The 16,489-nt window shown below is 37.1% G+C and overlaps 1 protein-coding gene across 3 annotated transcripts in view; it reads right to left on the bottom strand.

The window, feature by feature from the left end:
* Positions 1 to 101: 101 nt before the first annotated feature.
* ARHGAP28 (Rho GTPase activating protein 28) overlaps positions 102 to 16,489 on the bottom strand; it is a 77,377-nt gene continuing 60,989 nt past the window's right edge. For all 3 annotated transcript variants that reach the window (XM_082753343.1, XM_082753344.1, XM_082753345.1), the window contains 7 exons: positions 14,041 to 14,203; positions 12,544 to 12,626; positions 10,117 to 10,314; positions 9,293 to 9,436; positions 6,709 to 6,863; positions 6,016 to 6,080; positions 102 to 4,115 (listed from right to left, as the gene is read on the bottom strand). In XM_082753343.1, coding sequence (XP_082609469.1) covers positions 4,024 to 4,115; positions 6,016 to 6,080; positions 6,709 to 6,863; positions 9,293 to 9,436; positions 10,117 to 10,314; positions 12,544 to 12,626; positions 14,041 to 14,203 — 900 coding nt within the window. In that variant the 3' untranslated portion in view covers positions 102 to 4,023. The remainder of the gene's footprint in view (positions 4,116 to 6,015; positions 6,081 to 6,708; positions 6,864 to 9,292; positions 9,437 to 10,116; positions 10,315 to 12,543; positions 12,627 to 14,040; positions 14,204 to 16,489) is intronic.

Raw genomic sequence — 16,489 nt, forward strand, 5'->3', positions numbered from 1 at the left:
ATTGCCTTTGAGACAGATTCACCACACCTTTTTGCAATTTCTGTCACCTGCTTCCATCAGAAAACCATGTGTTTCACTTTGAAGATTTTTTTTGTTGTTACTGCTTTTATTTTTGACATGAATACAATACAATGGACACATTCTGCTGTACAAATACACTAATACATGGGTTTACTTCAACAAAACACTTAACATTATAATGAGGAGTTTAAGGGAAATGTACATGCAAACATTTTGCTTTGATTAGTGGCATTGTATTATTTTCCAGAGAAGATACACATTACTGGAAAGCAATTGAAAATAAAAACTGAAACAATGTTTGTCTGTTAACCCCAGGATGTGATCAAATAAGGTTCACATTACAAACAGTAATTGAGGCAACATGGTTTGGATGAAGTTTTATCCATATCCTCAAATATGTCTTTTAATGTATATTTTAGATAATTTCCAAATACTGCCCCTTATAAGGAGAAGCATTTTATCTATGTAAAAGAGTAATGGAGAGGTGAAATTAATATTAGAAAGTTTTGGAATATTGAACTTCTAAACCTTTTTTTTTTTTTTTTTTTACTGGAAAATGGAGAGTGAGGTAGTTTTTATTATACACAGACACAGACACATTTGCACACACGCACACATTATGATGACATTAGCTGAATAAACAGGTTAGAGCATTCTACTCTGTTTCTGATGCCTACTTCTTGCAATACTCTCTCTCTCTGTATGTGTTGATATGCAAAAAGTTGTCTTTGTAGAACCACAGAATATATAAATTGGAGTATATAAATGCTACAGGCATCTTTGGAGATTTTTGAACAAGTCTCTTCCTTCTTGCTACCACTTTCTTATTAATGGCTTTCAACATAACTTTGTTTTTACTTCAACTGCTGTCAAGAGGAGCAAAATTCCAGCTACCTCTGCTAGCATTTTGAAATCTAATGCCTTAGGTTGAAATCTCACATTTATAAATTTTGGCGAGATTGTTCACTTTGTCTGCTGCATATTAATTCAAGTTAGTGTACCACAACACCACAAAACAACTTAATGTGTAACAGTATTAACCACAGTACACATGGGTCATTAGGTCCATTTGTATTAAAAAAATAATAATAATAATTACCATTCTGTTTCAGAGACATCAGGTATTTGGCCACATTGTAGTAGTCTGGGCACTGTATGCAGAATCTAGTTCATCTGCTAACATGCATGTCTGACAAAGTTATAGGCAACTTTAGTGTGAAACAACTGTTCATGGAATGGATTTCACTACATCATATTTGTCTTTTCTAAGTTGCAAAGTGGTAAAAAGTGAAAGATAACCCCTTCTATCCCATGCAGAGTACTATGAGATTGAGGAAACCATTTTGATGGAGTCCTCAATTCAGGGTCCAGAACATGCTAAGTAAGTAACCGCCTGAACACAGGTGCTCTGTACCTTTCTTTCCCTTGCATAGCTATTGAGAACAGATTGAAGGGAGTGGGCAAGACGGTGAAAGTGAAAGTCAGTGTGTTTGAAAGTACTGTAGAAGGAGTTATCTTGTTTGCTATGACATTTCAGATTCTCTAGTTAATGTTCAGGCTTTCTGTATAGTCATAAAAGCTCTTTCGTTGGATATAAATACAATGATGCGTAGCATTTCTATTATGCATTTCGTATTCAAAGCACTTTCCACTTAAAGTCCCTTTGCTGAGTTTGTCCTTCCTAAATGGATGTTTATAACTCCTGCTCTGCTCATGGAGTTTGGTGAGTGCAGCATTTAACTCCAACTAATTCTCACATTACCTTTACAAGGAAAGTACTAGTCCTGTTTTACAGCTAAAAAAGGAGGGCAGCATAGCAGAAGGAATTCTCCATGGCCACAGGGGGAAGTAAAGGGAATCAAGAATGAAGCACGTGACAAAACGTTAATGCTGAGTTCTATAAGCAAACCACAGATCTCTTCTCTCTCATATATTTAAAATAAATAGTTGTCAAAATAAGCAGTGTATGTTATAATACAATGGTCCTGGTCTTAGCCTGGCTGCAACTATGCACCCATTAGTGTTATGAAAAACAAATTAGAAATACAAGAATTACACTGTTCTAAAGTAAACAAAAAAATATTGTTGCAAAATTTTATCATTTTTAATTTCAAGAAGGAAAAACAGGCACGATCTGCACTCTGTAGACATTATTGTTGCTGGTAAAATTACAGATTAGATGTTGACTTCATTCACTGAACACTGACAAAGAAAGTTAACTATGGGAGAACACAATTAAATTTGAACCAGGAGTAGGGTTTCTTAAGTATGAAAATCATCATCACAGAGCTTCAGCAGACCATCACAAGGTTGCAGGCTTTCTCTGTAGGACAATGTACTTTATGTTCTCATGGAAAACCTGGTTCAGAAGACTTTTGCATTGGTACCTGGTAACTGGAGCACCAGCTTTTGTTTCATCTGTGTATCCAGATGATGAACAAGACCCACTGATCACACTGTGGGTGAACTCATTGTGCAATACATTAATTAATGTAATGACAAGGACATTGTGGTGTCCCTGAAGGTGTTGAAAGTGTTAGTTCCCACTTTTTTTCTAAGACAAAGATGAAAAAATACTTTCTGTTTGATGGACACTTGTGATTTTCCTACTTAACAAACATGCTTTGATTATATAAAGTGTAGCCCAGAGCAAGATGATTAGGTGAGGAAGGATGCTCATCCTTGTGACTGGCTGCCAACTAGACATCCTGTCTTATATTTGCTGTGCTGAACTTCCAAGGCAGTTGCAGCCCCCTGTTCTCTTGTCATCCTATGTATTTTCATAGACTGCAACCTGTAAAAGTAGCTGCAGTTTGCTACGTATTTGTAAAAACCCTAGCAGAACTGGGCCTAGTATGGTTGTGGTCTTAAGGGCCTAGTATGCCAATGTTAAACGAGTATTAAATCCCTCTGCTCATCGGAAGCTCTTTTTCTTCTCTGTGCTGTGTTATACAAGGTCTGGACAAAGATCTTTCTTCTCAATGTAGCTGAATAGTACAAAAATTGCTTACACATCAAAGCTAAAATAAACAAAAGAAAATAATTAGATTACAAATTAAGAAACTATAATATTTAACAAAAATTGGTGTCTGTAAGTGGCAGCATTAACGCATAACACATAGTGTGTGGCATTACACTCATTTACTTGAGTGTATCAAGTAAAAGATGGAGCCAGGGGATGTGCCCCTTCTCACTTAGTATTCGTCTCCTGAAGCTTGTGTGTCTGACAGAGGAAGGACGGAGAAAATGTTTTGTGGCGCTACAAATGCATGCAGTAATGAGATCCAGACAGATGATTTCAGAAGACTGATAGTTATATATACAGTGGCACATACATAAAACAGTATAGCTGTCTACACAGTAGTTCCCCCCCTTGCCTCCTTCCCTCCCTCCCCCAGCACCAAGTACTCATGAGGAGTGATTGAGAGATGTAAATATTGCAGTAATGCACACTGCACAGGTTTACTTTCAGCAGAAAGATTTGATTTTATCACACAGCTATGTCTTGGCACTGCTGCAGGTCAGGCACCTCTGTTCCATGCTTGACAGATACCTTCTTGAATGTCACTGTGATGCTTCTGTGTTATGCTGTGGTCGGTAGTGTTTCATGCATCCTCAGATGCCACTGGATTATTTCCTTTCCAAAGATCAATTTCTGATTCCAGGTCAGGAAACGAACAACTCCCTATGCAATAGGTTGTTGTCAGTGCCTCCGTACCTTGGTCTGTCTACCTCAACTCCTGGGCCAACTGGCACAAGCACAATCCATACGAAAGCTTAACTGATGTGTTATTTTCAAATTGGCCAGAAACTGGAGTGACGATGCTTATACCGAAAGTAGTATATGATCAACATCAGTTGGACAGTATGGTAGGAAGGAATAACATCCTGTAGATAGCTACCATTTTGTTTTCATCTCTGGCAAAAGGCAAGAGCTTCTGAAAATGACAGGCATCACAGTTGTCCATTTGGCCTTCGTCCAGTACGCTGCAGCTTTGTGCTTCAGCTTGCTTTTGGTTTTATCACCCATTCTGCCTGAGGATTTGCACGGTAAACATCTAACATGTATGCGTCTGGATCCAAACAGTGCTGACCTGAAACAAAAATTGACAGCTGTGAATCGTATCATGCTTTGAGCGCATTTAGTGAATGGGATAGGGCTATGTTGAAATGTCCTTGAATGCATCTCTGATGTGCACATAGTGAGCTTTGTGTGTCAAGCTAATGTCTTCTGGCTACAGATAGGGGCCTTGGTAAATGTGCCAGTGATTTTCTCAGTGAGATTCATAATTCACTTCCACTTCCAGGCAGGATGCCTTTCATTACGCAGAGTTATGGATGAGGCATTTAGTCAAATGTTAAACAAATATTATGGTTTCTCTATAACTAATAACAACACTATTACAGCAAGTGACACAGGATATACTTTTTTTATTTCTTTCAATTTACTGGACTGGAATTATACCTCTGTAACTTTTTTTCTGTGCTATTTTTAAATACTGAAACAGCAACTCTGTAAATCATGTTCCCATCTATGTAGGAACTCACAAAGACAAATACAGACTATATAAAGGTTTCTGGCAGTTGCTGTTTAAAGTTTCCAGTTTAAAAAAAAAAAAAAAAAAAAAAAGGTCTGAAGTCTGGCAGTTTGAGGGTTTCATTGACTGGTGACGGGAAATGAGCATTGGCTGGCTGGGAAGTCCCTGCTGCCTTTGCCACAATTTGCCTTTCACACTAAAAGAGGCATTTGGTGCTTGTTAATTGAATAATAAGGCAATAAATGCTTGAGTTAAGTTGATTTGTTGGATTACATTGGGTTTATGCTGGGTTATGAAGCAATTTAACTGGTGAGGTTATGCCTCTGTGACACAAATGATGATAGTAAAATTTTTGTCCAGCTACTTATGTCACTAGGGTCCTGATGATCTTATTCAAGTGAAAGCAATATAAATGAATTGATGGAACAAGGCACCCTGGAACATCTAGGATTATATTAAAAACAAAACACACTACCACCAACAAAAATATATACAAAGTAAATGTCTGGATTTTTTTTTTCAAGAACATGTTGGAATACTTGGGATTGTTTCAAAAAGTCTTTAGGATCATCTCCTGTGTTAGCATCTTTTGGCCATCCTGTTTAACCAGGCAAAACAAACCAGTAGTCAAATTAAGCTTTGTATGAACATAGCAATAAAAAAGACTGGTTCTTGACTACCATTGAAATAAGTCTGTGGTGCTCTGTAATAATTTTATAGAAACTGTTTAAAGCTGAACCTAGAAGTAATGAGTCTCATCAGACAACTGATAAGACTCCGATCATTCAGAATTTCAAGATGAATAGAGAAAGGAGAGAGTAAGGATTTGCAATATCAAATTAAAATATGGTTTTTGACCTTTTTTTGGCGGCAAACCACTGTTTGTATTACAAAAATGTCACTGCATGGAACATAGAAGAAAAAGAAATCATTACTGCAAGGAATTCATAATATAAATAAAGTACACGTATTAATACAAATATATTACACCCATATAGGCAGGGGCTGAATTCTCCATTCCGTGTTTATATTTTGGGAGGTTAACACTTACACACAGTGAGGAAGAAACAGAAATGTGTTTTAGGAAAAGATGTAATAGTGAGGTAGAATGTGTTCACAAGAGGAAGACCAAGGATCTCTTAACCATGGAAAAATGCCCAATTGTAAGTGCAGGAGAGGTAAGTGAAAGGTCAGATGAATTTGGCAGGACGACAGCGATCATAAGGAGTCCTGCTGAGATCTTGCCATCAGGTCACTCTATCCTGCAGGGTGCTCCTCCAGTCATGCTGGAGTCAGCAGGCATCTTTGGATTGATTTTAACAACTGTAGATCAGACACCTTTCCTGCAGATGGACTGGAGTGCAGGAAAGACCCAGCTGTGTGGAAACAGTACTGACCTGTGATGTTTTAAGAGGCTAAGGACATTCGGAGTTCAATTTTCAAATAGGAGACCTACCTATGTTTCCTCCAACTTCATGTAAACTTTGGATCTGGCCTCTCATGTTCTGTGAAGATCCATGGCTAGGAGAGAAAAAAAGGTTCAGTTTACTTTTTGTGTTATAACTTCTGCCCTATCAACTGTCATCTATATTAAGCAGAAAATTGATATTTTTTCCCTTCTCTGATGAATTTACTAATCAAATGGACTTCTACCAAACAAAGCAGAATATATCTGCTGCAGAGGCAGTTTACTGTCACAGTTAACTAAGCTTTCTATTATACTGTTTATTATTTATTTAAAGAATAGAATTATGTGTTAACATTGGAAGATTCTGCAGGAAAGGCTTTCAAATACAATTTGCCATTTCCCATAGCTGTTAACAATTATTACTTTACAGAAATAAAACGTTTTATGGACAGATGTAAGACAATCTCTGTATTCTTTATGTGGCAAGCCTATATAACATATGTTTCTGGTAGTGGCAAAACAGAGGGCAGATTGATTCTGTGTGGGAGCCAATTATTAAGTAAACTTTAAAGAATAAAATCAGTGGTTAAATTTTCTTTGACGGATGTAACCATGAATTAGCAATTTTAGAATATAAAAAGAATTCTTGTAACACAATGAGTCTCTGAAAAGGGGACAATCTATTCGTTAATGGTTCTGGTATTACTGTTCAGGAAAAACAAAATGTTCTGTTTTACCCACCTGTTTTCACAGTGGAATCGAGCCAGGATGTCTTTGGCTTTTGTTTGGCTGTTGAGTTGAATTGCCATAGAGACTTTTGAATGCAGTGGAGCATAAACTCTTATCACCCCCTCGGGTATGTCAGACTGTAGGTATGGGGGAAAAGTGACAGCTCCCTAAAGTGAATATTCAGTAGAGTAAGTCTAAGGCACATGTTACTGTAACTCCGATTAGAAGCAGTTCTGCAACTCTTTTGAAAGAAAAGGTTGCTTGCAAAAAATTACAGGCATAGATTCATTTAATTATCCAAAAAACAATTTTATAATCATATAATTGCACATTTATAGATACTGTATGGTAAGATACAACGCAAAGACAAAAGTTCCTTGGCAAACATCACAGAAATAAGTGCAGAATAAATTACAGCCCTTGAATTTTAATTGCTTGCAATAATAGTTTGAGTCAAGTTGTTATCTGAGATTTTTTAAAGTTATTCTCTTAACATTGTTTAGTGGATCAACAGCTTATTTAAAAATACATAAAAATGAATTTAGGAATGCCTGCTCTTCCCTTAAAAGACGAAACTCTCTCAATGCATGAAGATCCAGTTCTGTTTCCACATTCTAGAGCTTTAGCTATATTGAAGCTTACGTACAGTAAAATATTGACGTACCATATGGTTTCCATTAATTTGCAATTTGACCTTGTGTAGGGTTCAAACAATCATCTATGAAGTTTATGCACTCTTCCATGATTAATGGAAGATAAATCAATTAGCAAGGTTTGCATTCCAGTGCTAATCCAGTTAATACCATGCTGAGCAGAGCACAATAGTCTCTCCAGTCTCTGCCGCTGTGTAATTTAGGACATCTGAGACCTGGGGTTTGTGTTAAGTGCTCTCAAAATTCAACTCAGTTATCCAAACAGAGTTTGCTTCCAATTTACCCTTCATATTTCAGCTACCTGCCAAGGTTAGTTTCCTTTTTACTAGATGCAAAACCAATTACTACGATCAATGAACTTGTCTTTCCAAAGGTGCGGGGCTACAGTAATGCACTCTCCTTAGAAGCTTTCACTGTGCTCCCTCCAGAGTGAGGACAGTTTTGGCACAGAGTAACCTAGACCTCTTTTTTAAACAAATACTTATGTCTGTATCTGCGTTATAAACGTATATCCTCCTCACAGCATATTTCAGACAGTGCAAGCAAATGAATTCTCCAAAAAGCTGAATTAGCATGTATTCACCATTCATACATATCTTCTATTTTTTTTCCAAATGCTCCCTTTGCAATTTCTGTGTTGTCTGTGTTGGGTGGTTTATTCTCTATTTCTCACAATCTCTTAATACCACTCCTTCCTACTTTGTCTTCTCCTTTTTCCTTCCAGCCTATTCTCTGATATCTGTAGGGGCCTCAACCAGTTCCTTGTTTACTCTTGTAATTCACCAATCTCCATTCTTTTAGATCACCGTGAAAGAATGTAAAGGCCCTCTAGTTTGGTTGCCAAAGGTAGTTACTACATGGTGGTACCACATGAAATCTGCTATAGGGACTGCATATGTTGCACAGATGTGCACAACTTGCCGTGTTGCCTGGTTTATATGTTACACTTAACACGTATGTTCATCTGAGGTGTCTGCTGAAGTAGTGTTCCTCAAGTAAGTTCTTAAACACTACATCCAGTTGGTGGAGAAAAGCTGGTGGCTTTAAGATAACCAGAGGGAGATCTTTGTATCAGACTTTCCTAAGCCTGAACTGGACCTGGAGCTCTGGAAGTTGTCCAAGGTATCCACCTCTTTCCTCTGACTATCTGGTGAACAGAGACCTGAGAACTACTTCATCAGATGCTTAAAATTTAGACCAAGTTTTGGTGTCTATGTAGGGCCAGCTGGAATTTCTTTTTGCTTAGGAAGTTAGTGCAAAGCTGTAAAACCAAAACTTGCAAGGAGAATATCGAGTGTTCTGGGCCAGAGCATGGGTAAGTGCAACTACTAATATGGACCATCATATTACCCAACTACAGATCCATGCATTTATAGAATATCTATAGGTCTGTAAAGGACCATCTACATATGATCATTTTCTTACAAAATGTATAAAAGCATCACGTGTAACAGTTTATAACTTGGAAATTTCAAAAATCATTCTGCATGCATCACCTTTTCTCAATCAATCCCCAGTGCTTTGTATTATCAAAATATTGGGACGGGAAGCACATCTTTCAAGATAGCTCCCAAATCACAGAATCACAGAATGTTATGAATTGGAATCAGTTTGTTTGTATGGCAAAATATACAAGCTGTTGTCTGACTGGAAAGTTAAGGGACTTTTATTTTAAATGTTTGTATAAAATCCACTATTCTAATACCTTCATTCATACTGTTTTTCTCTATTAAAATATACAATGAAGGTCTGATATTGGTCTAACTCACCCCAGATGGGAGCACTTAGAATAGAAATAAAATCTGAAGACATATTTAAAGAAGCAGTAGCTTTATAACACTTCTGTAGGAATTTCCTCCCCACACTCCAGAAGCTTTTATGAGATAACAGAGGAGGGATGTTAGTTAAAGCTGACATTTTAATATGGTATATTTTTATCACACCTCTGGTCTTTCAGGTCTCTCCCGCTCCATGGTCTTTCTCCTCAGAAGTTTTCTCACTCCTTTGTCAAACATCAGCTGCCTCTTGCTGTTGTTTATTGCTGCCTCATTCATTTTTCTCACTTGGGAAATCAGGAAGGACGGCACCTAAAGGGAGGAAAACAGAGCTGAGAATAAATATTTGATTTTTCCCCCTCATAAAATTGGTGTTTGGTCTTCAAAAATTTACCAAATTTCATGCATCAGAAGCTCTATTTATTACCGCAAGATACATGGGTTTAGCATTTCCCTCCAACAACACACCTTTGGTAATTCATCTTTCATTCCATTTCAATCTTTTTAGTGGTTTGCCATGGTAGGAATTTTTTTAGGAAACTCCTTTGCAATCCACATCATAGCTTCCCTTTTTCACAAGGAAAAGAGTTAAGACTGTCATCATCTTCACACCAACTTCCAGAAGTCTAGCAAGTAGTATATACTTTTGGCCCATATTTTTATAGACTAGACTTCAAACAGTCATTTCATTTGATTCTAGTGTAGATATCTCACCTAGGCATCTAGATTAAATCATTCTCCTATAAATTCTCCAATATAATTGCTGTGGGAGAGGTACCTCTACAGGGCAATTCATGCAAAGGGAATGTCTTAGATAGGCAAGGTAAATCTGCTCCCAGAGGTACCTGCCACTTTATCTCATTCTAGATATGTAAAATAGTTAAATCTTCCTCAGAAAGAAGCTCAGTTTAGTCTGTTTTCTACAGTTCTGCTGTATACAGCAAAATCCTTCCCTGTACCGGAACCATAAAGAGGGAACCACCATCACTCACTGTCCACAGGATGTCCTGGTACCGAATTAAAAGCCGCACAATATGTGCTGTGGTGGCAGCTGCTTGCATTTCTTGTTGGTTTGCACGTTTCCCTTTGTAGATGAAGAGGTTTGGTGCAACAATCATAGAAACATTCCACAAATTCATTTTATTCTTCCCTTCATTAGCAACCACCTTCTTCAGGAACTGTAAAAAGGCCTGGAAAAACAACACTTATTATGCTCAAACAAATTATTTCACTCAAACGAGCATTTTCAGATGCACGACCTATATGGCTAGAAAGCTGCAATGTTTGCACTTGGAAGTGAAATTTAGGGGCTTTTGTATTCTATTTTGGATTTCTTGCTGTCACGGTTACAACATCAACCAGAGAGAAGTAGTTCAGCAAAATATACTTTAATAAATTATGTACCACTTAGAGCATAATCCCAAATCCCAAAGTCAAGTACAGTATCTGTGGTAAGGCTCTGAACCCTGTAGTAGAGGAAAGATAGAAAGATGTTGCAATGGAATAATTAATTTCTTAATAGGTTTCCAAGCGTCCATTTTGATCTAACTGGTCAAGACTTTATATGTTACCATAATCAGGGTGATCAGCCTCTCTTCAAATGTGATATAATCTGAGGCACTTCTGCAAGCAACCCCCAGACTTTTGTTCTGGGATAACGAACGCAAGAAGCATTCAGTGGTTATTCTCTGACGTCCCTTCTGCACATGCATGGCAGACTCAAAGGAAACTCATTTCCCTTTTGGGCAGTTTATTCGAATTTTACTTGTGTGACTGAGTAGGATGGATTGTAGCTGTGGTTAGAGTTGGGGTCTCCCAGTGAGTCCTTTTGCAACACAACAACATTAAAACCACTATCTTTGTACCCTGACATTGTTATTGAAACATTTTTACAAACCAAGGGATTACAAAACAGAAAATGTGTTGGAGACATTTCTAAAATCTCATTATAGATTGCAAGTAGAAACACACTCATTTTTGTCATCATTTCTATTTTAGTATAAAAGCCTAGTAATAATTAAAGCCACTCTTCTAGCATGTTTTACATATAGTGTTCCATATCTGTATGGACTTTTTAACAAGAAATAATTCTCATTGTTAACAGATGACTGGCAAGACCTTCAAACATTTAGAAGGTGGTTCTTATTCACGTTCTACACCTATGAATAAATACAAGAAAGTACCTTGTTTCATAGAATCATAGAATCATAGAGTTGTTTGGGGTGGAAGGGCACTTCCAACTCCCCTACCTTGGTCATCAAGGGACATCTCTCACTAGGCCAGGTTGCTTAAGGCCCAGCTAAGCTGGTCTTGAACATTTTCATGGATGGGGCATCCACAGCTTCTCTAGGCAACCCGCTTCAATGCCTCACCATCCTCAAAGAAAATATTTTTTTCCTAATATCTAATCTAAATCTACCTTTATTTAGTTTAAAGCCATTACCCCTTGTCCTGTCACTACGCTCCCTGACAAATAATCCCTCTCCAGGTTTCCTGGAGGCCCCCTTTAGGTCCTATAACTAAAACTAACCAACAACTATACTATACAACCAACAACTATACTATATAACCAACTATTATATAACCAACAACTAGATTTAAACTAACCAACAGGAGTTCTTCCTGAGTTGTGAACCTGCAGGGTCTTGATGAGCAGGGAACCTGATGAAACATCTGTGGCTCCCTGGTAACTCATTCACCCAGGTTTTCTTTAAGTGGAAACAAGTCCAAAGACCCAGACCGTGTCTCTTAGAGTCAGGGCACAGCTCCAACCAGATCTGGGAGCTCCCCCCATGCCAAATGTTTGTAGTCACAGTGTTTGTATCAAGGAATGGTACAGGGATGTGGGCATGGGTTTGTGAAGCAAAACAGCTAAGGCTGAGGCCCTGACATCCATGCTGTAGATATATACATGTATTTCAAGAGTTTTTACTTTGGATTACCTCCTCCAGTCTGGTCCTGTGAACTGGAACACCTTCAGCCCTCAGGGTGCATTAAGCAAACTCCTTAGGGACAGCTTCTGTTTTAATTTCAACCTAGAGAATTCCAATCATACAGAACTCCCAGGAACTGAACCTTCTTTTCCCAAACTATTAAAGGAACATCCCTCTTTTGAAAGGACGTTTCAAAATAAATGATGTCTGGGAGCCATTTACTAACATATGGAGTTGGATACCTTCTGTAACTATTTCTAATTGCTTGTAAAAGAAATGACAGCTAGGGAGTTTGATCACCATTTCAAGGAAATTATAAGAAGCATAGATGAATACTTTCATGGTGCAACATCTGATCATTGACTGTTAAGAGAAAAAAAAAAACCAAACCACACAAAAGAAAAAAAAATCAAACAAAAAAAACTGTCTCTCATTTAGAAGTCAAAGGCACCACAGATGGCAGGTGATAGCAAACAAAGAGCTTACCTTGGCTGTGTCCCTATTGGCTTCAGGCAGCAGCATGATCAACAGATGCAAAGCTTGGAGCTGTAACTTGATCTTGGAGATTTCTAAGAACATGAATAATTACATTTTTCAAATCCCAGTTACAGATTTTGTTCTAAAAAACCGGTTGGTCAGTAGTTCTAGAAACACAGCAATGACTGGACAGTTCAGATTAGCATGTTTAGCTATTGATTGACAACAACTTTTTTCCCAAATATAAATTTGGTTTAATGAGTGGGTTTTTCCTTAACATCTGGGATCTTTGTCACAGACAGAGACAAGGCTGTATAAAATTCTGTCTGAATAACAAGGACTCAATATTTTTCAGTGCTAATCAGATTCCCTCTGATATCTGGGTCAGAATGTGTTGTACAGGGATCATGTACTTTCCACCTTTTCAAACTGAAATAGATATTTGTTTTCAGAAAAATTTCATACTAATATTGTTGGGTATTTTGCTGAATGCTCGTGTCAATAGAGTGGAGATTGATTATTTATAACTTAAAAAGTATTTGTTCCAAATCTAGCACTCTAGCTAAATGTCAGTTACAAAATACCATAATGATTTGGTGTGAAGAAAAGAGGAAGGGAATACTAACTTACATCCACTTCCATTCTGGGAAGATGAGTTAGGCGAAAAACAAAGGTGTGATGTGGATAGTGTGTCTATTATTGAGAAAAATAGTCACTTTATTTTGCACAGTCCTCCTGTTCAGTCTTCACCACACTGGAAAGTGATCGTCACTGCATGAAGTCTGGGACTTATAAGGAGCATACTCAATTATGTGAAGGATGCAGCAAGGGGTCACCTCTCTGTGCCCTCTAAACTACCTCATGGAGACATAGAAAATATGGCTGCAGCCTTGTATAAAGGTTCTAACTTTTCTGTACCAGTCTGCCTAATAAATTCACCATCCTGATAGTCTTACTCTGTCCTAGCTCAAGTGAATTTACAATAAAGTCAATAGGTATTGCAAGGTACTATGGCATTCTTCCTGGAATAGAAAAGAACGAAATGTACTCCAAATGAGACAGCGTGTGTACACTGAAAACAAAAACAGATGGCCTGAAGCCATCTGTGATCACATATATCTTGTATGAATATTCTGACCTCAGCATAAACTTTAATAAAAATTATAGATCTAACAGAATATTAACGAAAAGGAAGTGACTTGAACGCACCTTGCAGAAATGTTAATTTATGAAATCAATGATTTGTGTGAATTAGCATACATATGAAAGGTATTGCTCAACCATTGTTTGTTCAAAGGGTTCAAATCTCACAATAATCAGTTGTGTCACTCACACGAATCTATACTATAAGCTAAATACACATATATTTTTTTTCCATTCTAAAAGGAACAGTTGCAGAAAAATTAAATGCTTATGCCACTCAGTAGATTTTTTTTTTCTTTCTTTCTACTTCTGTACTGCTGCAATTTATCAACATCAGTTCACGCAAATTCCTTTTCTACCTACTTTCCACTAAAGTGATGAAAGCAGGCAGATATTCCACTGTGAAGAGCGGACTTGGGAGTTCTCTAATAAACATTTTCAGCAGTCCTGCTGCATCATTGTTTCGCACTTGGTCCCAGTCAAAAGTGTCTTCATAAAATTTTGCCTCCAGTTCTTGATGAAGATTCTGAAAGATAAGAGGAACATCTGACTTTCAGTCCTTGCTTCTGACCTGGCAATCTGAGATCACTTCAGAAATCTTTTTACAAACAACAGGCATGTTTACACCACTGCTGAATTAAAGTAGCCCTAAATCAGTAGTGGTCCTGGTACAGCTGTGTGTTCAGAGCAGGTTAACACAACCAATTCCTGGGGATATTTTTCAATGCAGGCTACATTTTTTTACTATAACTAGATCTCTGCCAGTGACATATTTGACATATTAAAATACTCGTACAGAAGTTTTGACCCTTAAATCACAAAGAAATTGCATGTTCTTCCTCACTGCCAGTGAAATTGCTAGACAATCTGTTGGCATCCTAGTCCAGGGGCCTTGAGCAAGTGGTTTGAACTTCTTGACTTCCTGTCTTTAGAAGGATATTTTCTTTTAGGTTAGTGATAATTAAATTTGATCACTTTGTAGGAAAATAAAGGCACCAAATAATCATCAAATTATCAGAAAAACTACACTTGATGCATGATAAAAGAAAACACACAACAACACAACAACAATAAACACTCAAAAGCCCAAGAGAGAGTTCAGACAGAATTGATTATACTGTTTGGGGTGCATATTTAATCCTGTTGTTCTCCACGTGAGCATCTTGCTCTATAACAAAGGTATGTTTGGCTCTGGGGGGTAACAAATCAATATTTCATAAGTGTGTGAATGGGAAATATTCAGTAAGGTTCCTATTAGGAGCAGAATTTGGCTTCAAACCCAGATCACTGTTTGGAAAATGCAAGCTTTGTCAAAAAATTTTTGGCTAAATAAGATTGAAGGAGATTCTTGTAATGTAAGGATATCCATAAATAATGCAGCTTTCAAAATTATTATTGGCCAAACACTGCCTTATCCATAAGAAGCCTGTTAATTAATTAATTAATTTATTTATTTATTTTTTTGTGAGACTGTTTTTGACAAAATACATCTGTAGTTGATATTCAGGTTTCAGATCATGCTTTTGTCAAATGTACATTACTACTACAAAAAAACAAACAAATAAACAAACAAACAAAAAAACCCCACACTACCAACAACAAAATAAAACAAAACAAAACAAAACAAACAGTCCATTTGGACAGAAAAGCTTTCAAAAATGAATTTTGTTTACCATGCCTCACTTGAATGGAAGGAAATTACATATCAAATATGGTCACACATAATGAAGTGAAATGGCTGGCACAAAAGGAAATAGAAACTCATTCAGGATTTTGTGTATAATGTTACAATCTCATTTTTACTAGCACGTTTTACTTCTTGTAATCTGGGCTATCACAGCTTCCTCTGTTCACATCCTTTGCTCATAAACCATATAAACACCTGGATTAAATTTTCTCTTGGTAACTGACTGGGAAATGTGGAACAGAACTCCTCTCCTCACCTTATCAAAATCGCAAGAGGAGAGAAGAACTACTCTCCATTTTTCTGCTGAGAAAGCAGTAGAAATACAAAGCAAAATTTTTGAAACGTATACACATATGTGTATATGTGTACATATATCTACACAAGCAAGAATATATAGAGATATTTATACATAGAAGCATACACACACCCACAGACACATGCATCTAAGTGCTTTCAAAAACTTTTTGGCCATTTTTTTTACCATGGCTGATCCCACAGTAGATTATTGTGCATTTTTGGTTCACTGGAGCTTTCGTTACAAACTAGATTAGAGACTAGATTAGAGAGGAAAAGTTGTATTTATTTCTTCTATTCTTTGTTTTACAGAAGAGTAAATTTAAATTTTAATTGCTTCCATATGCCTTTTCTTTCTCCAAACAAGACTGAAATAAAATTGGAATGCCCTCAAATCATAATGTCATAATAACGTATGAAGGCTTTGAAGGATGAAATCTGGATCTACTTTGAAAAAAAAACAACCTCTCTCTTTCTGGTTGGGTTGTTGGACAGACTTAAATGAAGCCAAGACTCAAATAATTTAAAACATTTATGTGGACAGTTTGACTTACTACCCAGTACAAGAAAGTTGCAGATAACCTCGTATGTCATAGAATCTCCCTAGGTAAAGGCTGTGAATAAGGAGTGAACAAGACACAGCACTCTATATGCAAAGAATAAGAAAGTCATTTAATTAGGCAGAGCACAGCCCTGCTGTGTAATGTCCCCAGAGACATCAGAGAAATTTGAGATTGTGTGAAATAATACTCTAAGTATTTGTATGAAAAAAATGAGGAATCTGACAAGTACAGGACAAATTAGGAGTTCTCTTCTTCAAGATGTGGCACT

This window comes from Aythya marila, assembly GCF_965140915.1.
Source record: "Aythya marila genome assembly, chromosome: 2".
Taxonomy (NCBI): domain Eukaryota; kingdom Metazoa; phylum Chordata; class Aves; order Anseriformes; family Anatidae; genus Aythya; species Aythya marila.